General features: G+C 51.0%; 1 protein-coding gene, 1 long non-coding RNA gene and 1 other non-coding gene across 10 annotated transcripts; 1 reads left to right on the top strand and 2 right to left on the bottom strand.

The window, feature by feature from the left end:
* Positions 1 to 372: 372 nt before the first annotated feature.
* LOC138916281 (uncharacterized) lies at positions 373 to 2,189 on the bottom strand. Its single transcript, XR_011423322.1, has 2 exons — positions 1,963 to 2,189; positions 373 to 684 (listed from the first exon to the last, which is right to left on the bottom strand). It is a non-coding gene; the product is annotated as an uncharacterized lncRNA (long non-coding RNA).
* On the bottom strand, positions 1,461 to 1,563 carry LOC111775828 (U6 spliceosomal RNA). Its single transcript, XR_002811807.1, has one exon. It is a non-coding gene; the product is annotated as a U6 spliceosomal RNA (small nuclear RNA).
* LIG3 (DNA ligase 3) lies at positions 2,072 to 22,870 on the top strand. Of its 8 annotated transcripts, none has more exons than XM_023653016.2 (20): positions 2,072 to 2,437; positions 4,403 to 4,953; positions 7,281 to 7,424; positions 9,321 to 9,518; positions 10,180 to 10,331; positions 10,815 to 10,981; positions 11,095 to 11,172; positions 11,645 to 11,813; positions 13,413 to 13,568; positions 15,295 to 15,426; positions 15,826 to 15,905; positions 16,919 to 17,006; positions 17,353 to 17,430; positions 17,764 to 17,887; positions 18,509 to 18,651; positions 18,992 to 19,066; positions 19,527 to 19,673; positions 20,162 to 20,369; positions 20,770 to 20,891; positions 22,057 to 22,870. In XM_023653016.2, exons 2-20 carry the CDS (start codon positions 4,407 to 4,409, stop codon positions 22,288 to 22,290), a joined length of 3,042 nt encoding a protein of 1,013 aa, XP_023508784.2. In that variant the 5' UTR covers positions 2,072 to 2,437; positions 4,403 to 4,406; the 3' UTR covers positions 22,291 to 22,870. The 8 variants fall into 8 exon arrangements, with proteins under 8 accessions (XP_023508784.2, XP_014597354.2, XP_023508785.2 ...); XM_014741868.3 differs by having other exon boundaries at positions 2,273 to 2,437; positions 21,094 to 22,870; XM_023653017.2 differs by having other exon boundaries at positions 2,279 to 2,433.
* The last annotated feature ends 2,174 nt before the right edge of the window (positions 22,871 to 25,044 follow it).

Raw genomic sequence — 25,044 nt, 5'->3', positions numbered from 1 at the left:
AGACATCATTAGAGGTCCCTCAGAGCTCGAATCAAGCCAAACATTTAGAGCCTGAGTCCTTTTGCACATTTACACCAAACATTGTTAAAGATACAATGTAATGAACATCCTTGTCAGGGAGCTTATCACTTTCAGAGCTTCATTCATTCATTCCATTCCCTCATGGGCTTCATAAACGTTTGCTGAGCGCCTACCATGTGCCTGGTACTGTTCAAGGCAAGGCGGATAGAAAGCTGCATAAGGTACAGATGCCACCCTCCAAAAACAGGTTTGAAGTCTAGGGCAGTGCTGTCCCACAGAAATACAATGTGAGCCAAGGATGCAGTTTCATATTTCTAGTCACCACATTTTCAAAGAATTAAACAGTTCAAATTAATTTTAAGAATATATTTTTATTAAACCCAACATATCCAAAATATCACTTCAACATGTAAAGTAAGTATATGATTAACGAGATATATTACAGTCTTTGTTTGGTAACACGTCTTCAAAATTGGTGAGCAGGGGCCAGCCCCATGGCCGAATGGTTAAGTTCGCGCGCTCTGCTTCGGCGACCCAGGGTTTCACCGGTTCGAATCCTGGGCGTGGACATGGCACCACTCATCAAGCCATGCTGGGGCAGCATCCCACATGCCACAACTGGAAGGACCCACAACTAAAAATACACAACTAAGTCCCGCGGGGCTTTGGGGAGAAAAAGGAAAAATAAAATCTTTAAAAAAAAAAATTGGTGTGTATCTTACACCTATAGCGCATCTCAATTCAGACTAGCCACACTTCAAGAGCTCGAAAGCCACATGTAGCTAATGCTGACCGAACAGGGCTAGGGAAAAAGACAGATACAGTCAAGGGGGTTTTCAAAACAATGTAATAAATGTCGTGATAGAGACGTGCTCAGGATCACTCAACTGCCAGCGTTGGGATCTGACTCTCCAGTGACCTTCTAATCCCAAAGATTTTGTTCCTTCTGCGGCACAAGACAGACTTTCCCCACTTCAAACAGGGGGATTGCGGTTGGCCTCAACCAATCAAACTTAATATACTCAAAACATAACTCATCCTTTCACCCCAAATACCTCCTCCTCCCCTCTCATTTTCTACTTCAGTTCAGCACCATTATCTACTTGCTCACCCAAGCCATCCCATTTCATCTTTAGGTAAATGAGGACTTTATCTAGAAGATAATTTAAAATCTAAACACTTATCAAAAAATCCGCCTTGCTCTCCACCTCAACTAACTGACCTTGTTCGGGCTACTTTCATCTCTCACAGGGGTCGCTACAAGAACCTTTTCTCCCCCACAATTTTACTGAGATCTAAGTGACATAAGTCACTATACAGTGTAAGATGTACAGCACAATGGTTTGAGTTACATATACTGTAAAATGATTACTGCAGTGTTTAGTTGGCATCCATCACCTCATATAGATAGAACAAAAAGAAAAACACTTTTTTTCCTTAAAAATATGGAATGCTTCCGAAATTTGCGAGTCATCCTTGCCCAGGACACATGCTACTCTCTGTATCTTTCTAATTTTAGTGTACGTGCTGCTGCGGCAGTACCAAGATCCCTTGCCTCAGCCTCTCCCCTACCTAGCTTCAACAGTAGTTACTATTCCATAAGGCCCTTCACGGTTCTCCATCCCCTCCATAACCAAGGTCAAGCTCTTTTTCACATAGCACAGAATTCCCTCCAGGATCTGATCTTTGCTTACCTAACAATGCCCAATTGCTTGCCGTTCCTAGACCCTGAACAAGTTCACTTACCTTCTCTGAGCCTGCTATTCTTCTGTAAAAAAATAGCCATCCTAATCTCTCAAAAACTTAACAGGAGGTGTAAGAGAGAGAATACAGGTTAAATGATCCACAGTCAAGGGGTTACTCTCCTCATCCCTCCTTTACACTTTACATCTATCTATCTAGAGCTGCTTTTCAATTCAAAATTATTTATTGAATACTTACTATGTGCTACGCACTGGGCGGGGCACAAGACAGAAGGAATACAGAAAAATAGATTGAATCACGCGGTCTTTGCCTTCCCCAAGCTTATTACAACAGTTTCTCAATCAGTATCTTTAAGGACTTGATCAACTCTAACACTGAGCAAATCAGAGGACCCTCGGAAGTTCAAGGGTGGCTGCGCCGCTGGGCGCCACCACGTTCTCGCACCTCCGCCGCGATCGCAGACCGGGAACCACCCCCACACCCCCACACGGAGCCCAGGTCCTCCCTCTGTCCAACCGGACCACAGCCCACGTGGCAGGTGAGGGGCGGGGAGACCCGCGGCGTACCGTGGGCCTTGGCCTTTGCGCCTGCGCGCTGCGGCCAGCTCAAGGACCCGGATTTAAAGAGACAGGCGCTACAACCGTCGTGGCGGCGCGCGGCCTGGGGGCGCCTGGTCGGAGGCCTATGGTGCGCGCCGGAGCCTGGAAGGCAGGTGAGGGGCGGCGCGGCGGGCCCGGGCGGTGCGGAGGGGGCCGGCCGGGGGTCCGGGGCTCGGCGCGGCCCTGGAGCCGCCCCTCCGCTCCTCCCCCGCCCAAGGAGCCCGGGGCACACCCTCCGTGACGTGGCGGCCCCCCGGGAGCCCACAGGGGTTGGCTCGCCGCTGCCGGGACCCCCACGGTGCGCGCGGGGGGGGGGGCCCGGTGAAGTCGGGGCGCCTCGGGGGGAGCTCGGGAGCCCTCCCCTCCCCGCCGCGGCCCCGGCCCCGGGCTGGGTCCCTGTCCCCGGCCGGCCGGAGCCGAGGGACGCGCCTGCCCGCCGCCTCCCCAGTGGCCAGTCCCCGGCCCGCTGTCCCCAAAGCGTCGCGGGCAAGCGCTCCTGGCACGGCGGCCGCGGGCTGCGCTTCCCGGCCGGGGCGGCCGGCGCGGCGGTTCCTAGAGCTCACTCGGGCCCCCTTTGAGGAAGTGCAGACCGCAGCCGCTGGGGCGGCGGGGCAGACGGTTTCCTCAAAGCAGCCTCGTGCCTGCTGGCGGCCCTGAGGGGGGCGGCGCTCCTCTGATCGCTCCCCGGGGGCAGGGAGGCGTGGAGACCCGATCTCTTCGGAGCTCCTCTTACGGGGCGCCTGCCGTGCTTTCACCCACCGCACCCCTGTGGTTCTATAACTTGTGCTTGTTGCAGAGCCCTTTGTGAATTACATGAAAATCATGGACCTCCTCCCCCCAAAATGTACATTTATGAATATGCACGTCTTGTATACGTTTTCGGGAAGTTCAGAGCCCTTCCCCTCCCCCCCGGTCCCAGCCCATCCGTGGACTCGTTTTAGTTTTCCCAACCATCCCGTGAGGTCGGGATTATTTTCTGTTTTAGAAATAAGAAAACTGAGACTCGGAGGGGATAGCATAGTCCCTGAAGTGTGCGGTCACACTGGCGCTCCCGTCCCTGATCCCCGTCCACTTGCTTCTTGTTGCACTACAGGAAATAAAGCCTGCTTTTCGTTATAGCCCAATAGCAATTTCGCTACAAAGCGGTGTGCAGGCTGAAAATAATTTCCAGTATATTGAAAGCGAGAATTATGAAGATAGTTTGGAAAATACGAATTTAAGAAGAAGAGGGGATACCGTGCAACTATAATCCGTATTTCCATTTGGATTGATTTATGTTTCTTTGATTCTTGCGGTCTGGTGACTTCAGCATTCCCCGATTCAAGGTCCTGAATTGCAGGCAGGCTGATTGCACATAGGGAGCCTCTGCTTAAAGGATAGCTGCTTCACCGATGATAATAAGAGCTCATGGTTAGTGAGTTCCTGTTGTGTGCCCAGCTCTGTTCTGAGGGCTTTACTCTTAGCATGACAACCCCTTGAGTTAGGCACTGTTATCATCCACAGTTTACAGTCGAAGAAATTGAGGAACTGAGAAGTTAAGTAACCCACCAAGGTCACACAGCTAATGAGCTAGAATTTGAACCCAAGCAGTCTGTTCTAAGCTCTGTTTGATTGCCTCTCAAAATAGGGCTTCTGATTAAATCACAGATCTATATAGTGGCTTAATTTTCTGACAATGGCGTATATGTTATACTTCACTTTAAAAACTTCATGAACGTAGTGTAATTTTTCTTGGTGATTAAAAAGAAACTTCAGGATCTTGTAATACCTAAGGATCGTCACCCATTATGATTTTCAATATTGCTGATGGCCTGAGAACAGCTTTTATGTTATTTGGATTCTCTTGATTGTGATTTACTAGATATACACGTGTACATTAGATCCTTGAACACTCCTTTGCAAACTGAATTTCCCTATATAGGAACTCTTCTCCATCCTGTAGGCAAGAAATCTTTAATACTTTGGTAAGCGTTTGGTTAGTCAGCATGGGCTGTATTAGGACTTCGGTCTTTGAGAAGACTGGGAGCCCAGCTCCTTGTTTACATCTCACTTTTTCTGACTCTCACCCTTTCATGCAGCTGTATGACTCTGGCTTTCAAGATCCTCTTCCCACCAGTCTTCCGTGCCCTCAGCCGAAGAGAACCCTGCCTGTTCCGAGAACATCACTGGCCTGACACAAGACAGTTCAGCCAGTGGTCAGAAACAGACCTGCTTCATGGGCGCTGCCTCCTCCACAGAAGAAAGCCATTTCTGTCATTCCAGGAAGGCAGTCTAAGACCGTGTGCCACCTGCTTTGTTTCCTTGCCAGGGTCGCATGTGGGACTCTGCAGTGGCCCCTGTGAGATGGCTGAGCAGCGGTTCTGTGTGGACTATGCCAAGCGTGGCACAGCTGGCTGCAAAAAATGCAAGGAAAAGATTGTGAAGGGGGTGTGCCGCATCAGCAAAGTAGTGCCCAATCCCTTCTCGGAGTCTGGGGGTGATATGAAAGAGTGGTACCACATCAAATGCATGTTTGAGAAACTGGAGCGGGCCCGGGCCACCACAAAAAAAATCGAGGACATCACGGAGCTGGAAGGCTGGGAAGAGCTGGAAGATAATGAGAAGGAACAGATAAGCCAGCACATTGCAGGTGTGCTAGAGAATACTTTCTCCTCTTAAGTGTTGAGAGAAAAGGGGATAAGGAGAGTAGAGTCCAGTTTTGTTGTTGTTTAACTTTTTATTTGGAAATAATTTCAAACTCACAGAAGAGTTGGAAGAATAAAAATAATGCAAAGAATGCTTGTATTCCCTTTACCCACATTTACCTATTGTTAACATTTTGTCTTTTATATTCATGTGCACTCTTTTTTTTTTTTTTTGAGGAAGATTAGCTCTGAGCTAACGTTAGCCACCAATCCTCCTCTTTTTTGCTGAGGAAGACTGGCCCTGAGCTAACATCCGTGCCCATCTTGCACTGTTTTATACTTGGGACGCCTGCCACAGCATGGCTTGCTAAGTGGTGTGTAGGTCTGTGCCCCGGATCAGAACCAGTGAAACCCCAGGCTGCCAAAGCAGAGCATGCAAACTTAACCACTGTGCCACGGGCCAGCCCCCAATGTGCGCTCAATTATTCTCTCCTTCCACACACAGTTTTCTTTCCTGAACTGTTTGAGAGTAGGTTGCATTCATCATAGTGCTTTGCCGTTAAATACTTCAATGTGTATATCTCAAGAATAAGAATACTTGGGGCTGGCCCGGTGGCGCAGCGGCACGTTCTGCTTCTCGGAGGCCCAGGGTTCGCTGGTTCGGATCCCGGGTGCGGACATGGCACCGCTTGGCAAGCCATGCTGTGGCAGGCGTCCCACATATAAAGTAGAGGAAGATGGGCACGGATGTCAGCTCAGGGCCAGGATTCCTCAGCAAAAAAGAGGAGGACTGGCAGTAGTTAGCTCAGGGCTAATCTTCCTCAAAAAAAAGAATAGGAATATTCTCTAACATGACCATAATACAGGTATCAATTTTAGTAAATGTATCCTTGATATAATACTTTAATCTACCATCTGTATTCCACTTTTGTCAATTGATCCAATAATATGTTTTACAGCTTTTTCCCCCTCCACTATAGAAGCCCAATCTAGAATCAGCTATTGCATTTCATTGTCATATCTCTTTGGCCCCCTTTGATCTGGAACATTTCCATAGTCTTTTTCTTTTATGACAGTGACATTTTTGAAGACTAGGGTACCGTACCACCATCACCCCCTTTTATCTGTCAACTTATTATCTGTATGGACTCATAGAGTACTAGTTTTTCCTGGTGGCTTATAATTTTACTGTACTTTATTAATTTGGTACTAAACTGTCCCATATTTAGCCAGTTGGGAGCCCTTTTAAACTGGTTTATGTGTCCTGGATGCCCTCATCATTTTTTAAAAATGTGTTAAAGTACTTCCTTCATTTCTGCGTAGCAGGCTGCTCTTACGCTCAACTTGTATGCACCCTGCCGTCGCCCTAGAATGAGCCGTGTCTCTGAGGAGGCCTGGTTCCCATTAGTGGAGGAAGGCATGAGAGACCAAAATCTGGATGCTACGTTTCCTTGTTGCCATGAGGTGTCTTTACTATTAAGCCCTTTCAGCAGACAGAACTAAAAACAGATGACAGATACATATATGTGCGCACATACGTGCATATCCATGTGTATGCATGTTAGAAATCTTACGCTGATGCTTTCAAATCCAGTTAGTCCTTTATGACCTTCAGTGTCCTCATCTTGAAAGTAATATTTGCATCTTTGATTAGGTGTGGTCTTGTCCCTGTAGGAGGACTCGAACAGTGGTTCTGAAATGGGGCCTTATCCTTGTTCTTTGAGAGCAAAGACTTCCAGGAGAGAAAACTACTCGTGTATTCCTTTCTCGAGCTCCCCATCCCGCCCTGCCCGGCCCGAGCCCCTGGGCTCCGCCTCTGGTCCTTCTTGACCTGTCTCATTCAAGGAGGAGAAGTACGCGGTAGAGTTACGCTGTCCACTGACTCAGCAGCTGGAAGGCCTCCTGCCTGTGCCAGGCTGACGTGCACTGTTATCCATCTGCATTTTCCTTTCTTGTACATCTGTAAATTGGGGCTAGTTCCATGGAGCTGAAGTCCCCCAGTTGTATCTGTTGAGGTATGATTTCTGATTTCCTCCGGATGATCTGGCAATTATTATATGTGGGATGAGAGGTGGAGAGAGAAATGAAAATTTCAGTTATTAATAGAAGAAAAGGGTAACTGGGTTTTTTGTCCCCAGAACAGCCTACCTCCCAATATTTGATTACCTGCTACCTGCACTCAGAAAGCCTGGCCAGCCAGCAGCCAGCCTTGGGGGTAATGCCGTGGTAGTAACTTGCCAAGCAAGGCTGTAAGAGCGGTCGATAGATTCTTTGGAAGCTTTCTCAGAGTCTTTCACTGAAGGATGCATTCCCTTCTTTTGGGGTCCTACAGATCTGTCTTCTAAGGCAGCAAGCACACCAAAGAAGAAAGCTGTTGTCCAGGCTAAGCTGACGGCCACTGGCCAGGTGACATCTCCAGTGAAAGGTGCCTCGTTTGTCACCAATACGAATCCCCGGAAATTTTCTGGCTTTTCAGGTAAGATAGGTTAGGGCTACATTAGCTGTTACCGTCTTCCTTTTAATTTGCTATCCTATTTGGGACTCTGGCTAAGAGTGAAGGGTCTGTGCTGTCTAGTCTCATTAATACTCTGCTTCCATGTGAACAGAGATGGGTGTGGCTAATTCTCAACGCTCCACTTGTATGGCGTTTCTTTGTGTGCTTTAGTCTCTATTGCGGCAAAAAGATGTTTGTTTTGTCAAGACTTTTTCCCCTTGAAGTAGTTACCAGGGTCAGACAGAGCTTATTATAACCTGCCCTTTGCTTCCTTGTTTTTTGGTAATGAAAGAATTTTGAGGAATAGGTTCCCTAAACTTGCCCAAACTGGAGGTGAAAGGTGGAAGAAAGGAGATGTCACGCGTGGCCTAATGGAGCAGACAGCATCGAGCTGCGGCTTTTACGTATTCAGTTCCATTCGTTCTTCAGTTACCCTTAGGAAGTGTTTTACTAGGCCGGTCTCATGAGTGAGAGAGCCGATGTGCAGCTCCCTTATGGAGTTAGCATTTACCCTGAACTCTAATAACTGCGACAGCTGTGCTCTTCTACCCCTCACCCTGTTGCCTCTTTTATTTGGAGGCATTCTTGTGATTGACTCAGGTAAAAAAAATTAAAGCCAAAACACATGGACTCAGAAGTTGTTTGAGGAGTTTGCTTTATGTGAGTGAAAGAAGCCTAGGCTTGAGTCAAAAGACCCGGGTCCTGATTCCAGCACTGTCACCTGACAGCTTAGGGAAGCAAGTCCCTTCGCCTCTGTGGTCTCATCTGGGAGGTGGGAATGGCAACACCTGCCCGTTTACCCCACAGTGTTCCCACAAGGACTAAAGGAGATAAAGTCAAAGAAATGGTGTCTGACTTTATGGGATTTTTATTATTTTAAAACTCTGAAGTTTTTTGTTTAATGGTAGGCCAAAGATAAAAATACAGAAGAGTGCAAGTGATGATAAGGACAGCATGTTTCTGGAAGAGCCCTGGTCCTGGGGAGGGAATTTGGGAGAGAAATGGGGTGTTCTTGTTGTTGTACTCTCCTGAACGTTGCCATTTGGGAGATTGTGTCCCCTGCAATCCTCTGTAGACTCCAGGTCGGAGGTGAGGATGGATTTATACTGTAGGAAGCCCAGGCAAGAAGCTTACGTCAGCAGCCTGCTTGCTAATGGCTCTGCTGCAAGCTTGCAGAGTGAAATTTGCTTTGTAAATGGTCACAAGGAGGGAAGATGGGTCTCTCAAGAGTTGTACGGTCACTGTGGAGTGTCTGGAGGGAAGCCCTGCTCGCTGACTACCTTTTATTTTGACAGTAAGAAAGAAAAGAGTGGTGATGGCGGTGGGTGGGGGTGGTGAGCAGCTGGGCATGTCTTCTTTTCTCAGGCCGTCGTCTCCTCCTCACTAAGAAGAGGTTGGACAATATAATCCTGAAGGCTTCTTCCAGCCCTTACAGTCTGCGATAGCTGTGATTTCACATTGACTTAACATGTCCTTCGATTTCTTCTCCCTTCCTCAATCCGACTTTTCTGGGGTCAGCCTTACAGTTGCCCTGAGATCCTGCTGACCGCTCTCGGCATGAAGGCAGCCTTTGTTCTTCTCCGAAGCACTCATGTAAAGGGATGCACATCAGCTGATTTCCTGCTTTGGTGTGAGGCCACTGTTTCTTTACCACTAATTGCTGTGAGATTTGGGGAAATTACTTGACCTCCATTTCTTTACCTGTATCCCTGTAAGATGGGTATAATGATATCTACTCCAAAGGGCTGTTTTGAGAGATTAAGTGAAGCTACCTATAGAGGACCAGCAGAGTGTCTGTGAATTTCCCTTTCTTCCTTCTCAGCAAGGCAAAATGTATCATCTCTGCTATTTCTCTCTCCCTTTTTCTCTGTCCAACAGCCAAGCCCAACAACTCTGGGGAAGCCCACTCAAGACCTACCCCTAAGAGAAGTCTGTCCTCAAGCAAGTGTGACCCCAAGCATAAGGACTGTCTGCTGCGTGAGTTTCGGAAGTTGTGTGCCATGGTGGCTGAAAATCCCAGCTACAACACAAAGACCCAGATCATCCAGGACTTCCTTCGGAAAGGCTCGGCAGGAGGTGGGGCCTAGAGGAGCCTTGATGGGCTTTTCCTCTGAGGAGTTCAGAGCCGTGGCCAGCCGGCTTCGTGGGCATGTGAGCTGTACAGTTGCACAGGGTCCCATGCTTGGTTTGATGCTTTTCTGTTGCCATCTTGAAATTCTTAATTTTGAACAAAGAGCCCTGCATTTTCATTTTGTGCTGGGCCCTGCAAAGTAGCCAGTTCTGCTCAGAGCGTATTGGCGTCTTTCTTTTTCTGCCCTTATTCTGCCCCAGAATAACCAGAAGAACCAATCCCATTTGACCAAGAGGAAAATTCACTGTCCTGCATGTTTGATTAGGTTTTTGTGAACCACATGCACAGCTTGGAATAGAATCTTCCAACTCTTGTTTCTTTCGTTCATCTAACAAATCATCATTGGCATCTGTAATGTGCTCCTCACTGGGGACACTGAAGTGAAAGTCATGGCTCTGCCCTGCAGGAGTTCATCCCGGGACTAAAGGGGAGGCAGACACGTAAACTGCCAGCCGCCAAACGCTGTGGCGTCTACTACTATAGTGAAATGTACAGGGTACGGTGGCAGCACAGGCAGCAATGTAGGCATCTTTTGCTTCCTTGAGTTTATGTATTTGTTTATTTAAGCTCCATTTCTCAAGAAGGGTTCCTTTCTTCTGTCTCCAGATGGTTTCCATGGTGACGTGTACCTAACAGTGAAGCTGCTGCTGCCGGGTGTTATTAAAAGTGTTTACAACTTGAATGATAAGCAGATTGTGAAGCTTTTCAGCCGCATTTTTAACTGCAACCCAGATGACATGGCACGAGACCTAGAGCAGGTCAGAGGACGGGGAGGGTAGGCGACGTTCCAAGTGGGGTTCTGCCAAGCCAAGCACTTGTAACCTCTTTTTTCTGGTTAGGGCACATACTGGATTAGGAAACTGAAACCCGTTTGAGCAAGCTTCTTTTCTGAGGGGAGCTGATAGGCGAGGCTACAGCTGTTAGTTTCACAAGGTTCTGGGGACTGAAATCCTATTGCTAAGCCATGAGAGATCGATCCAACAGGAATCACATTGGCTCAGCCCTGGATTAGTTCTTGGGCCATTTCTCAGCTAAGCCACGTGACCAGATCCTGTGGTGGATGGAGGTCCCCTTTCCAGGAGCTGTGGGTGGGGCAGATTCTCTAAGAAGTGAGGTCAATATGTGTGAGTTGAGGACAGGAATGATGATTGAAATCTCTGATTCACCTTCAGTCCTGGGAGCTTGGGGTATACACTTGGCCAGTCGGGTTGCAGCAGTGGCATTTTGGTTTTTGGAGACAGGGTGACGTGTCAGAGACAATCAGAGTCTTCTTTGAGCAGAGCAAGTCTTTCCCCCCAGCTGCCAAGAGCCTCCTTACTATCCAGGAGGTGGACGAATTCCTCCTGCAGCTCTCCAAGCTCACCAAGGAGGATGAGCAGCAACAGGCCCTGCAGGACATCGCCTCCAGGTAGGGGAGCTGCCCAGTGGGGATGGGCCTGGGGAGGTGGAATCGCCAGGTGAGGAAGGTTTAGGGGTCCAGAGCTCTTCAGACACCAAGTCGAATGTGCCTTATCCTCCTAGGTGTACAGCCAATGACCTTAAGTGCATCATCAGGTTGATCAAACATGATCTGAAGATGAACTCAGGTGCAAAACACGTGTAAGTACCAGGCCCTCTGACAGCCTAAGCTGCCAGTTCCCTTTGTTGCCTGCTGCTGTCAGGACTTCAGAGTCCCAATCTGGATTTGAATCCTGATTCTACCTTCTTCCTTCCTCTAGGATCCATCACTTGACCTAGCTCAGCCTCCATTTTCTCATAAGTAAAGTGGAGGTAACAGTACCTTTCTCACAGCGTTGTTACAATTGAAAGTATGGAATATGTTCAATAAGTGTAATGTGAGTTTCTTGTCCACTCCAGCCCCCTCTTTGCTAAGGCAGCATCCTGTAGGCACAGCATCGCCAAAGAGCTGAGTTTTCTGAGAGCTTTTTTTTCTGTGAAAATCTTTAGACAATAAAACATAACCACTCCCCCATATGTTAGGCTCCCTCTTCTCTAGAAGACAGACTGCTATCCTAATCAATAAGGTCAAAGGCACTGGTTTTTGTTTCCTTGCTCCTGTCCCCCTTGGCAGGTTAGATGCCCTTGACCCCAATGCCTATGAAGCCTTCAAAGCCTCACGCAACCTGCAAGACGTGGTGGAGCGGGTCCTCCGCAACGAGCAGGAGGTGGAGAAGGAGCCCGGCCAGAGACGGGCTCTGAGTGTCCAGGCCTCGCTCATGACCCCGGTGCAGCCCATGCTGGTAAGGATGCTGCTCTGGCCCTGCTCTCTTCCTCGCCAAGTATGCTGTTCCGTGTAAGATCTAGAAGGGTATGAGGGTGCCAGCCCTTGAAAGTTGCCTCGCGGAGTTTAGGGAAGGAAGAGTGGCGAGGCAGAGGGGTATTCTCAGTGGGGAAGTGAAGGCAAAGGAGAAGACGGCATGATCTAGTGGAATACCTGAACTCCAGGCCCAGCTCTGCCACCGGCACGCTCTAGAATCTTGGGTAAGTTACTTAGCCTCTCTGGGTCTTTAGTTTCCTTGTGTGAATGACGTATGAAACCCTCGGAAGCATCTACCTACAGTGGTTTAGTGGTTTCATCTTTCCTGAAGACAGGTGGGTATATTATGTAACTCCTGAGGTTCTGTGATCAGCCCCAAAATAGCTGTGAGAGTGGCAGAGCCAGGCTTCCTACGACAGGGTGACTTGGGCTTCCTTTTCTTCTGGAAAGAGGAATCTTAAGGAATGAAGACCAGCCCTGACAGAGATCATCTTGGGCCTCTGCTCATGAATCCCCTTTCCTGAGAAATGGGACTTCCTTCCTGGCATTGGTTTTCCTGTACAACAAGACTCTCCACGTATGTTGGCGTGCCTCCTGTGAGACCCTTTGGGCTGTTCCAGTGGTGTGCAGTGCTTTCTATGAAATTGTCTTGTGTGCTACATCAAAGCCTTGGTTTAGGGTTCTGTGTTTGGGGTAGGGAAGTGTTCTCTCCCTCCTGGGAATGTAGGACAGCCAGCACCAAAATAGTGAGCTCTCCGTGCCCAGGACAGGACCCTGGTCACCTGCAGTCGTGACCTTTCTGACTTTTGTAAGAATTCCTTCTGGAGTCTCTTCCACAGCCTGTCATTTGAAGAGTGGCAGTCATGTAGTGTAGTGGCTAACCACACAGGCTTTGGAGTTGGGCCTGGATTCAAACCTCATTCCTCCATTTACTAGCTATGTAACTGTAAGTAAGTACTTAATCTCTTTGAACTTGAGCTTTCTCATCCATAAAATGAAAACAACAATATCTATCACATAAGCTATCACATCGAGGAGGAAAAGAACTGAAGGATATAATCTGACACATAAATACCCCCAAAATGGTAGCCATTGCTGTGTGAGTCAGGATGGCACAGGTATGTGAGTCGGCACTCCTGTGTCGTGTCCTGTCCTAGGGAGCCTTGATCACTGCCCTCTGCAGCCTTACTGTCACCTGCACTCTCCAGTCTTACCTCTGCACACCTCCTGTGCTGAGATAAGTGATATGTTTAATAATGAGACAGAGGCCCTGCAAGACCCTAAATTATGGACCCAAAAATGAAATGCTGTTTCTGTGAAATTTTATTTGCTCTACAATGAATTGCACTTATATTCCTCAAAATGCAAGTTCTTACGTCGACTCCACTGATGCATTATAGTCAGCATGTGATACTGGCCGGCCTTGTCCGTTCCCATCACCTTTGCACTGGCCTGCCCTGAGGGTGTGCTCTGGCAATCAGGCCCTGGGCCCTGGGCCCTGGGTCCTGGGGCTGTCTCTGCTGAGAGCCCCTCATTGGAAGAGCACCCTGTAAGTCTCTGGCTTTTCTTTCCCCACCCCAAGGCGGAGGCCTGCAAGTCCATCGAGTATGCGATGAAGAAGTGTCCTAATGGCATGTTCTCTGAGATCAAGTACGATGGGGAGCGAGTCCAGGTGCATAAGAACGGGGACCACTTCAGCTACTTCAGCCGCAGTCTCAAGCCTGTCCTGCCTCACAAGGTATGTGGCCTTGCCTTTCTACTGGGACTGTCTTTCCTTTCCTGCCTCTAAGAATCTCAGGGCCAGAGTTCCATAGCCATTCCAGCCCTGGTACACAATAGGGTTTGTTCTGTATTTGTTGAATGAATTCATTTATTCATTTTTGGAGCCTTCTAATAATGAGGGGCTGCCCAGTAGGGACAGCCCAAGAGCCCAGACTCGGGATAGTCAGCACGGAGCCCCAAGGGCAGTGATGCTTCCCTGGCCCGTGGCGGCGGCAGGACAGTGAGCTCAGCTGATGAGTGTTCTCCAGCACTTGTCTTTTGCGTTTCCATGTCCTGTGTGTACCTCCCTGAGCTAAATTACAGCTCCTGTGCAAAGAACCGTTGGGCTGTCCTTCATGAATTTGTTCAGCAAATATTTATCAAGTGCATAGTCTGTACTAGGCACTGTTCTGGGTAGTGGATGGACAGCAGTAAACAAAATGGACAAAAATTCTGGCCCTCTGGAAGCTTACGTTCTGACGTAAACAAAATCCCTTGGAGACATCTGGGAACCCAGACTCCTGCCCTTCATCAGGCAACATCGAGAACCTCCCTCCGCAGCCCTTCTCAGCTCCAGGGCCTCTGCGAGCCTTTGGGGGGGTCTTCAGGGAACAGCAGCTGGAACATCTGGCCTGGGTAGCTTGTGAGGCAATGGACTTCCTGTGCTTGCAGCTGCTTCTGTCCCAGCTCAGACTCCATCTCTGATGGCCCCAGTGGGGCCGGGCAGGTAGTATATGGCTCCCATCCTTACCTCAGCCTTGCCTTACTGCTGGAGCATGGTGCAGTCAGGCCCTTTATTTCCAGGGTTCCAGAGGAGAGCTAAGCAGGGCCACCCCCTGGAGCACTAGTGCAGGCTCGCTTGCTCTGTGGGGCACAGTAAAACTGCTGGGGAAGCTCTCCTGTTACCAGGAAGAAGTTTGAGCACAGCTTTCCAGAATTAGAGCCCTTTTGCTGCCCTCCCTTCCCAGAGGTTCGTTCATCCTGGTCTCCCTGGTGCTTTTGGTTCGGTCGAGTGGGATGATGTGCAGCCCTTTCCTGTCCCACTGCAAGCCTCACAGGTGATGGTGGACTGTGTGCCTGCCCAGGGGTTGGACCCCAGTCATGCTCTCTGGACCTCATTGCTGGCATCACTTGGCCGGGGCTGCCATGGGTTACAGTGGGACCTCTCCTTGTCTGGAACTTTCAGACTAGGGCTCTGCCTTTATCAGGAAAAAATGCAGTTCCAAACCTCCTTTCTTACTCATTCTGAAGATGGCTGTGGGTTCAGAGCTCCCACTCAGAGAAGACTCATGTTTCCTTGCTGCTCCTGAGGGGGTTCATTTTTTCCTTTCTACATTTTATCCCACCAGTCTGTGCTCCCCCACAGATCTCTGCCTGCCTGCCTTTCCTCCCTCCCTTCCATGTTTGTCTGCTCCACCTCCTCCCCTACAGATTCTCTGTCTCTTTCTTCCTTTTTCCTCCAAACTCTCCTTCTCTGCAGCGCATAGAAAGTGACACAGCATGAGCCACCCGCTACCTGGGTCTGGACAGAGGTCCTGAAACTTACCCTATTCCTCTTGTCTAGGTAGTTGACAAGATCTATGTTCTGCACATGATCTGGGCTTCCACACGTTGGTGTTCTCTGTTCTTTCTGGGGCCTGGGTTTTGCTGTCGGTGGCCCTGCTTTAGGTCCTTCCTCACCTGAGTGGCCCTTCCGTCTCCAGGTGGCCCACTTTAAGGACTACATCCCCCAGGCGTTCCCTGGAGGCCACAGCATGATCTTGGACTCTGAGGTGCTCCTGATTGACAACAAGACAGGCAAACCACTGCCCTTTGGGACTCTGGGAGTGCACAAGGTACTGACTCAGGGCCAAATGTGCAAGGATGACTGTGCGTGTCGTGTGCATGTATGTGTATGTGCTAGCGGCCTAAATGGGGAGGAATGTATCACTTACTTTGGGTTGGGCTTATTTTTCATTTCTGAACTGTTTCTGAACTTAGTCCTGAGTTTAGATGTGTTTTGTTTTTGTTTTCTTGCATAAAAAGGAGCTAGTCTTGGGAACTAACTTATAATTGGGTCGGTTTCATTCAGGACCATCTGCTAAGTGCCCTTACGGCCCAGGGGCTTCAAAGCACAAATAGGACTTTTCTTTCAGGTGCTTCAGAGGGTCTCCAGAGGTGGACTGGTACTCCCCATTTTTCATGCCCTCTTATTTTTGTCCCTCATCTACCTACTGCCTCATTTTCCCTTCCAGAAAGCTGCCTTCCAGGATGCTAATGTCTGCCTGTTTGTTTTTGATTGTATTTACTTCAATGAGGTCAGCTTGATGGACAGGTGAGGAATCCCTTTTCGGTTCTTGGTTGGGGAGGTGGGGGGTTTACATTGGAAAGGAGGGGGGAAGGGGCTGGAGCATGTGCCTCTTGGTGCCAGGGAGCTGGGCAGCGGCGGAGGGAGCTGAGAGGTAGCGTACTTGCTACGCAGTTAAGTCCCTGTTCCGTGTTAAGAGGAGCTGACGTGTGGACTAGATCCCATCCCTGAGAGCCTCGGCCTCAGAGAGAACCCAAACCCCCGGGGGAGTTTCTCTGCTACAGCAAAATGGACTGTTGACGAGAAATAGACTGTGAGCAAAGTAAGGTTTCAGTTGATTTCTCCAACAGTCCCCGCAAGGAGGCGGGCAGATGGTTTTCAGCTGAGAGCTTTTGCTTTCGGAAGAGGCCGACAGCAGGAAACTCATGATTGGAGGGGCACTGTGGGTGGGACTGTTTTAGGGAGAACTAGCGTCTTGACTCAGCTGCATCCAAATTCAGAGGCCCGAGGAACCAGTATGGGCCCTCCGTGCTTAGAAATGTGTCTCTGCCCCCACGCCTCCCACAGCAGCCCTCCTCCTCGAGTGAGCAAGGGGAAGGAAGTAGAAGAGAGAAAGAATGGCTGTGGGTTGGAGTTGGGATCTGGGCTTCAGGTCCTGAAGCCTGTCAGCCCGCTGACCCAAGAACCAGCCAACCTTGGGCCTGGGGTGAGGCAGGGTGCAGGGGATGAACAAGAGACTCAGAGTCATTTTTCAAGTGGGACCAGAGTTTATACAGTCTGTTTGGGCCAGAGGCCAGTTCTCCTGGGCTCGGTGAAGTAGAAACAGGAAGTACAACAATGAAGTAGCTCTACGCCACAGCTCACAGTTGTCCATCCTTGGTCACAGTGCAGCCCTTGGAGCCCTTGGCAGGACACGAGGCCTTTAAACCACGGCAGACCCTCAGGAAGCAGCAGTTTATCATTGGGTCTCTTCCCTCCTCAGAACTTCTAATGAGGGGGGCATCCTGGCCTGACCTCAGCTCTCCTGTCCTGTCCCCCAGGCCTCTGTGTGAGCGGCGGAAGTTTCTTCATGATAACATGGTTGAAATTCCCAACCGGATCATGTTCTCAGAAATGAAGAGAGTCACGGTGAGCAAAGACCCCACCCGCCTGGGCAGCATCCTGGTGGTCTGAAAGCAGGGCAGACAACCCCTTGGGCCAGGTGTGACTGGGAGAATGAGTCTGCTGATGTGCGTAGGTGGCCCACTACCTCCACCTAGGAGGGCGGGGTGTGAAACAGCTTCCTGGGTGGCTCCCTGTGTCTCAAAGCCACAGTGGCTCTCTGGTTGGGAGGGTCCCTGTTTTGCAAGCCTTTTGTTCCTTATATTCAAGTGAGTACTTAACTAGTGTGCCAAAAGGAACAACTCATACCTCACTCCCACAGCACACTCTCTAGTCTCACACCAACCTCGACATCTCTCCTGTTACCCCTCAGAAAGCTGCAGACTTGGCCGACATGATAAACCGGGTGATCCGAGAAGGGTTGGAAGGGCTGGTGCTGAAGGACGTGAAGGTAAACAGTCACATCTTTGGCTTTCGGTCACATCTTCGGCTTTCGCCTGCCAGCTCTAAGCTCTCCCCAAGCCTTTCCAGCCCTGGCCAGGAGATGGCAGTGGCGGCCTAAGGTGGTTGGGGTGGGTGCTGAGGGGGGCCTGTCTGGGGTTCGGACAGGTCTGTTCTGGATCCAGAGGATGGGTCTGTGTCTAGCCCCTTAGTGCCTGGGGTCCAAGGGCTCTTCCCCAGAGCGGGCGGGGCACTGCAACAGAACCGGTGTGTCAGCTAAGAGGTAACTCCCACCCTCGTGGAGTCTCCATTCTAGTTCGTCGTCTCTCTTGTTTCCCCTTAGGGTACATATGAGCCTGGAAAGCGGCATTGGCTGAAAGTGAAGAAAGACTATTTGAACGAGGGGGCCATGGCTGACACAGCTGACCTGGTGGTCCTTGGGGCCTTCTATGGGCAAGGGAGCAAAGGTCAGGGAGGCCTCTGGCCCCTGGAATGGTCTTTCTTTGAGAGGCTCCACTCAAGGTACAGGCTGGCCTTTTTATTGGCTTGATCTGCCAGCATGGCCAGTCATGACTTCCAGAGTTCTGGGTTCAGGGGCCCCAAGCTGGCCCATGTCACCTCAGGCAGGGACATCTGAGAGCTACAGACTCGGGCAGGGAGAGGTCAGGCAAGAATACCCTCTTCTAGCCTGGCACCAAGAAGTTCACCTCCAAGTATTTCTCCGGGGTCTGGCAGCTTTCTCCTCAGGGAACCTCAGAATTTCCTGACTGGAGGGGAAGCTGGGGTCTGAGGAACCAGAACTGTCGGGCAGTCTGCTACATGCCAGGCACTATTCAATTCCAGTTCCTTTTACTTCTCACCAGAGCCCAGCAAGTTATGTTTGATTATCCCTAGTTTACTGAGGAGGAAACTGGGGCTCTTACATGTGAAACTTGTATAGCTAGGAAGAGGTACATCCCAGAGGTGACCTGGCGCTCTGATGCCAAGGCCCCGGCCCTTCCCTCTCCAGCAGGCTGCCTCTCCCTGGGCCTGTGGGGCTGGCAGAGATGGCTCCCTCCACCCACAACTTAGCCCTTCCCCCCTCCTAGGTGGCATGATGTCCATCTTCCTCATGGGCTGCTACGACCCAAGCAGCCAGAAGTGGTGCACAGTCACCAAGTGTTCAGGAGGCCATGATGATGCAACGCTCGCCCGCCTGCAGAAGGAACTGGACATGGTGAAGATCAGCAAGGTGAGGAAGGGTCCCAGCTGGCCCCGGCCTCTGGACCGGCCATCGCTACTGAGGGGCTGCACTGGGGACTGCAGGTATCGTTTGTCTGTCTCCACAGAAAGGCGAGCCGCTGCTTGGCCATGGGAGCAGTGTTAGGCCTTCAAAGTCTCTAAGTCCCCACCTTGTGGAAACTGGCCTGCGTGCCCTCTAGGCCACACCCTGTCTGGGCAGGGAGGCTCCCATCGGGTGAGGGTCAGCCTTTTGTGATAAGTCACCTCTTCCCACAAGCCCGTGACCAAGAGGGGGTGTAAGTCTTGTTTTGGCTTGGGAACAGTCCAGGATAACATCTTCTCTCCTCCAGGATCCCAGCAAGATACCCAGCTGGCTGAAAATCAATAAGATCTACTATCCTGACTTCATCGTCCCAGACCCAAAGGTATCAGCCCTGTGGCCTGGGTCCTCCAGCCCACAGAATGAGCGTGCACATTCTCTAGTGATACAAAGATGCCTTCTCAGCCTAACTGACAGTCCACCCAGGGATGGGGTTCTGGACTGTTCAGCCAAGTGATGACAGGTGCGGGGGTGGCCAGTCAACACTGAGAAATCATCCTCAATAGCAAGAGGCAGAGATTACCCATCCCCTAGTCACAGAGAGCCTGCTCTAGAAGTGACCAGGAAGGCCTAGTCCCTTCTTGCACTGACAGAGAAAGCGAGGCCCAGAGAAGAGACAGGACTTCCCTAAAGTCACACAGCCTCAGCAGCAACAGTGGGACTAGAACCCGTCTCCACCTGTGAGCCAGCGCTTTTGTGGTTTTAAGTGCTCTGTATTGCCTCTAGCTGGTTGGAAGGTGTTTTTTTCTTCTCAACCAGTGAGTGGCCTGACTTACTCCTGACAGAAAGCTGCCGTGTGGGAGATCACAGGGGCCGAGTTCTCCAAATCTGAGGCTCACACCGCCGATGGGATCTCCATCCGATTCCCTCGCTGCACCCGAATCCGTGAAGATAAGGACTGGAAATCTGCCACTAACCTCCCCCAGCTCAAGGTGCTGGCTCTTAGGTGGCATGTGTATCCTCTACCCCACGATCCCAGCCTTGGAACCTTGAGCGTCTGGCCTCTTCTCACCTCCTGTGTCTTCTTTCTCCCATTCCACCGAGACAGGGCAAGGCAGGAAGGGAGACCAAACTGTTGGAGGGCCAGGGGCAGCAGCACTAGGCCTCCGCCCACAGTGCCAAGTCGAGAGCCCTGCCTTTATCAGGCCCACGGAGCAGCCTGGGCACTGCTGAGGGCCTGGCCCCAGGCTGTAGTCTCTGTGTTGCTGATAAGAACTGGAGCACGGAGAACAGTGATTTGCACTAATTACTCAAGAAACAGGGCCAAAGTTTAGAAAAGCACCAAGGAAGCCAGCTGCTTTTCCCTGCTGTTTGTGTTTCTCCCCTTTGTTCCCCAGCCACGTGCTGAAACACACCACACAGAGCACCTCTGAGGCCAAGGCCTGGAATGATACCACCCGCCCTTCTCCCTCCCCCTCAGGAACTGTACCAGCTGTCCAAGGAGAAGGCGGACTTCACTGTAGTGGCCGGAGATGAGGGGAGCTCCACCACAGGGGGCAGCAATGGAGAGAATGAGGGCACCTCGGGGCCTGCTGTGTCGTGCAAGGCCCCCAGAGCCTCCCCCAAGCAGCCCTCCACTAGTGCCAAGAAGGCGGGAGGGAAGCTGAGTAGCCCCAACAGCAAAGGCGGTAAGGAGAAAGGAGGGGCTGGGGTGATGGAGAGGGTGGTGTGAGGGCAGAGAGGGAAGGACAGGGACCCAGTCCCCCTCTCCAGCTCTGAGATATGTGGTTCTGTCCACCGCAGCTGACGCTCACTGCATTCCTATTGTGTGTCCAGCCATGGGCCAGAAGCCCTTCTGCTGGGCACCCTCCATCTGCTCAGTAAATGACAGCACCTGGGAGAGCCAACTGATCCGAGGACAAGCCACCTCTGAGCTCAGGGGCTTAGCTTGCAGTTCTTCCCTCCCATCTCGCCCACGCTCACAGCAGGGGACGGGCCTGGTCCTTCTCTTTGCTGCCCTGAATTCAGGGACCATTATCAGCTCCCCTTACCCTCTTCTTAGTTCTGATCCTGAGCTCTCTCCTGTAGGCAGCAAGCCCACTGCAAAGCCATCCCCTGTGAAAGGGGGACAGAAGCTGGTCACAGAGTCTTCTCCCTTGAAAACGGGGGAGAAGCGGAAGGCTCCTGATGAGACCCCATGCCAAACAAAGGTGAGGGCAAGAATGGCAGGCACAAGGGGCTGCTTTGGCCCAGGGCCTCACGTTCCCAACCCTCCGCACATGAACTTTGAGATGAAGAAAGGTGTTTTCGGGACTAATGGCCAAATCCCCTCCCCACCTGCAGCTGCTCCTCCGTCACGGGCAGGGCCAGCAGTGCCACTGTTCCACCCGGTGCCTTCTTGTTGCCTTGCAGAGGCCGCCACCCAGCGAGCAGAGAGGAAGGAGAGCTGTGCCAGCAGGCAGGCGATAGAACAGCCCAGCCTAGCCAAGAGAGGCTGCAGGGACCCACCCAGCTGTTGGTCCCAAGTCACAAATTACATTAAAGGGGAGAAAGCCCAGTCTGGGTGTGGGAGTGCAGCAGTGTGAATTTGTGCACCGGGAGAGAGCAGGGCCAGCCAGGCAGGATGGGGAGAGGGCACTGGCTTGGTGACTGTCCTCCCACCTAAGGACCCTTTTCCCTTTTGTACTCCTTTGTCAGTCTTTGGTTTGACAACAGCTAGCAAGCACCTCCTGAGGCCAGTACCTAGGCTCCGCCCTGGGAGGAGCTGATGACCCAAAGGGCAGATAGACAAACATTCGATCACCGTACAGTGTGACTGCACCACCCCACACCCCACCCCCCGCCAAGAGTAAGCACAGAAGTCTCGCAGCGCAGGCCCTGAACCCAGTCCCCAGCAGACCTGTGGCACCTCACCCATCTTCCCTCTAAAGCCCTTGAATCCCTCCACAGTACTGAGCGGGGCTCTCAGCTCCCCCAGGCCAGCTAGTTGTGCACGGGAGACCGCTTGATCCAGCAACATCACTGAATCTGAGAGCCACTGGCCCTGCCCACCAGCCACTGGATGGTTCTTAGAGACACGTACTTTTCCCTTCTCCAGGTCCCCAGTGTTGGGACCTACCCTTGCTCCCTCCTTTTCCTCCAGGCAGGGATGGAGCGACATGTCAGTCCTGCATAATCTGGAGTGGGTGGAGGATGGGGGTCTTGATGCCTGTGCCTTTTCTCCAGTAAACTCTGCTTGTGTCCTGACCGCTAGGCTCCCTCTGTCTCTGCCTCCTGTTCTAACCTCTGTGTTCTGTGTCCTGGACTCGTGTGGATGGAGACCCATCTTCCCCCGGCACAGGTCCGGCCCCACTTCTGACCCCTGTGCATTTGCAGGTGCTGCTGGACATCTTCACTGGGGTGCGGCTCTACCTGCCGCCCTCCACACCAGACTTCAGCCGTCTCAGACGCTACTTTGTGGCATTCGATGGGGACGTGGTGCAGGAATTTGACATGGCTTCAGCCACACATGTGCTGGGTAGCAGGGACAAGAACCCTGAGGCCCAGCAGGTCTCCCCAGAGTGGATTTGGGCATGTATCCGGAAACGGAGACTAGTAGCTCCCTGCTAGGCCTGCTGGCTTCCCTCTCCCTCACGCCATCCTCTTCCCCACCACACCACTGGACTGGTCTTTGGCTGGGACACGCAGGCCAGGGGCAGCACAGGGCGGGCACGGGCTTGCTTCTCCAAGCTGTGCATCTTCCAAAACCCACCAACCGCACATGGTCTCTTCCCGACCAGGGGTTAGTTGCCATGGGTGCCACCAGTGACATCAGTTTCTCTTGCTGGTTTACATAGGTCTTTCAGATCTGGGTGCTGGTTTTGTCGTCTTTAAAAAAGCTTTTTTTTTTTTAATAAATAAAATATCTTGCAGTTATCTCTGTCCTTTTCCCCCTGTACACCCCCTGTAATTTCCCGAGCAACTAAGGAGTGAAATTCTAGCTGTTGACGCGCTGTCCACAAAGCCAGTCCTGGTGGCAGTCTTCTCCCCTCCTTGCCTGCTGCCCCTTTTGCTTCCAGGCTCATTTTAAAGTTGTATTTAAAAGGCTGCCCTCAGAAATGCTATTTGGCAAAACTTGTATTCAGCCTGGCCTGTTTTGCCAGGAATGAAGCCTCATTTGAAAGAAGAAAAAATTAATTTTATGACTTAATTCTCTGTGTTCTCCTATTGCAGAGTATGGGCCCCGGTTTGAAGGGAGGGAACCAGGATCAGGTAGGAAAAATGGGGCCTTTATGAAGAAAAGGGAGGTTGTTTGGGCTATTCCTCTGGGGGATATGGGGCTCCAGGAGGCTCTGCCTCCCCAAAATCAGAAACAAGACTGCTCTTTAAGAGAAAAACCACCTGAGAACAAATCTACACAGGCTGCTTACAAAGAACGGCTCCTGTTCTTTGTAACAGATCGCCAAGGCCGATCTATTTGAATAAAAAGCAGTTGAGTATAGATGAGTGCTGGTCCACAGAACTCTTTGTGGCAATGTAAATCTCCGCTGGCTGATAGGAGACAACCACATTCAGCTGCTGAGCACTTGAAAGGTGGCTAACAACTGAGAAAAGGGAGTTTTCATTTTAATTCGACTCTAAATGGTCACATGTGACATTGGACACTGTGGGTGTAAACAGACCTGGTTCAAATCCAAGCCCCGAAACTTAACAGCTGTAACCTCAGGCAAGTTAACATCTGAGCTTCCATTCCTCCAAGAGGAACGGGGATAGGAATTGTGCCTAAATCACAGGGTTGCTGTAAAGAGTAAGTGCACTCAAGGTCCATTATATGAAGCACTTAGCACAGAGGTTGGCGCACAGCTATCTACTAGGAAAATCAACATTGGCATGCATGTCCAAACCCTACCCAGGGTTGGGGCGTGCTGGCCATTAATGTCAGAACTGTCAGACCACTTCTACAGCCTCACGTCTGCACGGTACAGCTCACATTCTGGTCTGAGTGCAGCCTTGTCAGGTTGCCGTCTGGTTATAGACTGACTTCCGTGTTCTCAGTTCTGCTGACTCCTGAGGGTGAGGTTCTCTTTTCTCTTATTATCAACAAATTAGCAGGCTTGTTTGTTTGTCCTTCCCCTGTGAGTTAGGTTAACGTGATTCAACCTCTGGAACATACTTGAGTATCTGGGCCTGTAAGATTGAGGACCACTGCCTCCCCCCAGCTCTCCTCCAGTGTGGTCAGCTAAGGTCATACTCTGCTGGGAGGCTGCTTGCCAGTCAGCTGGGAAGCCATCTTTAACCTGGCTGCCTGGGTTTCCACCTGCTGGTTAAAATGTGTTGGGAGGAAGGGGCAGGAGGGGGAGGTACTGCCTTGATGCTAGCCCAGGCCATTTGCTGTTTTTGAATAGGCACCATTCAGTCTGGCTTCAGTATCAAGAATAAGACACTCTTTTATTCTATGCTCTGTGGTGACAAAAGCTGCTCCTCCTTTCAGCACTGACCTACATAAATTTCCACCCCCCTCTCCAGGCTCCTCAGGCCAAGCAGCTGGACAGGGCAGCAGAACAAGGCTCTCCCCTTAGGATTCTGCCAAAGGACACTGACACTGCCCTTCAGCCTGGCTGACCTAGACTCAGCCCCACCTGCCTTTACTGGTCGCTTACACTCAGGGTGCACCCTCACAGTAAAGGGGCCCCGCCAGCTGGAGGGGATCATATCAGTACCGAGCTTGGTCCTTTGGCCCTTCCTGCCTTCTCGGGTGGTAATTCACTATTGAAGGTGTTTTGTCTGTTTCCTTCCAGTCTTTCTGACACACGATTTTTCTTCACAGCTGAGATTATACTGTATATATATTTTCATATCCTTTCATGTATTTTTCACAGATCCTTAGCAGCATCATCTTAAACCTCCCCAGAATGTTGGAGGCCTGCCCTCCTTTGGGCCTTGGTTTACATGCTTCTGGCTGGTAGCAAACAAGACGTCATCCTGGGCCCTCATGTGGTCAGCGGCCCAGAAGAATGAGGACAAAGTGCTGTGGCTCAGCCTCAAGCCTTTACACCCTTTGGGCAAGATTCCTTCCTCTTTCCTCAGTCACACAGCAGATCTGCACATAACCTAGTTTTCCCAAAGGCTGCAGTCTCAGGAGCCCCCTCCCCTGGGCACCTGGTCAGGAAGGTGTGTATAGGCCTGTGCACACACAGCAGTCTGCCCCTGAGGATGGGCCAACCTCTGAGCCGCACTCCAAGTACCACAGCTGTATCCAAAAGCTACCATCCATCTCCCAGGGTCGCCTGAAGACTTAACAGGCACACTGGCTATCCTCAGATCCCCTTCTACCCACATCTTTAAGGCCCATCTCTACCAAATCAGCATCAGTGTCTGAACTCA

This window comes from Equus caballus, chromosome 11 (assembly GCF_041296265.1).
Source record: "Equus caballus isolate H_3958 breed thoroughbred chromosome 11, TB-T2T, whole genome shotgun sequence".
Lineage (NCBI taxonomy): Eukaryota > Metazoa > Chordata > Mammalia > Perissodactyla > Equidae > Equus > Equus caballus.
The sequence above is the reverse complement of the archived record's forward strand: the minus strand, read 5'-3'. Positions and strand labels throughout refer to the sequence as shown.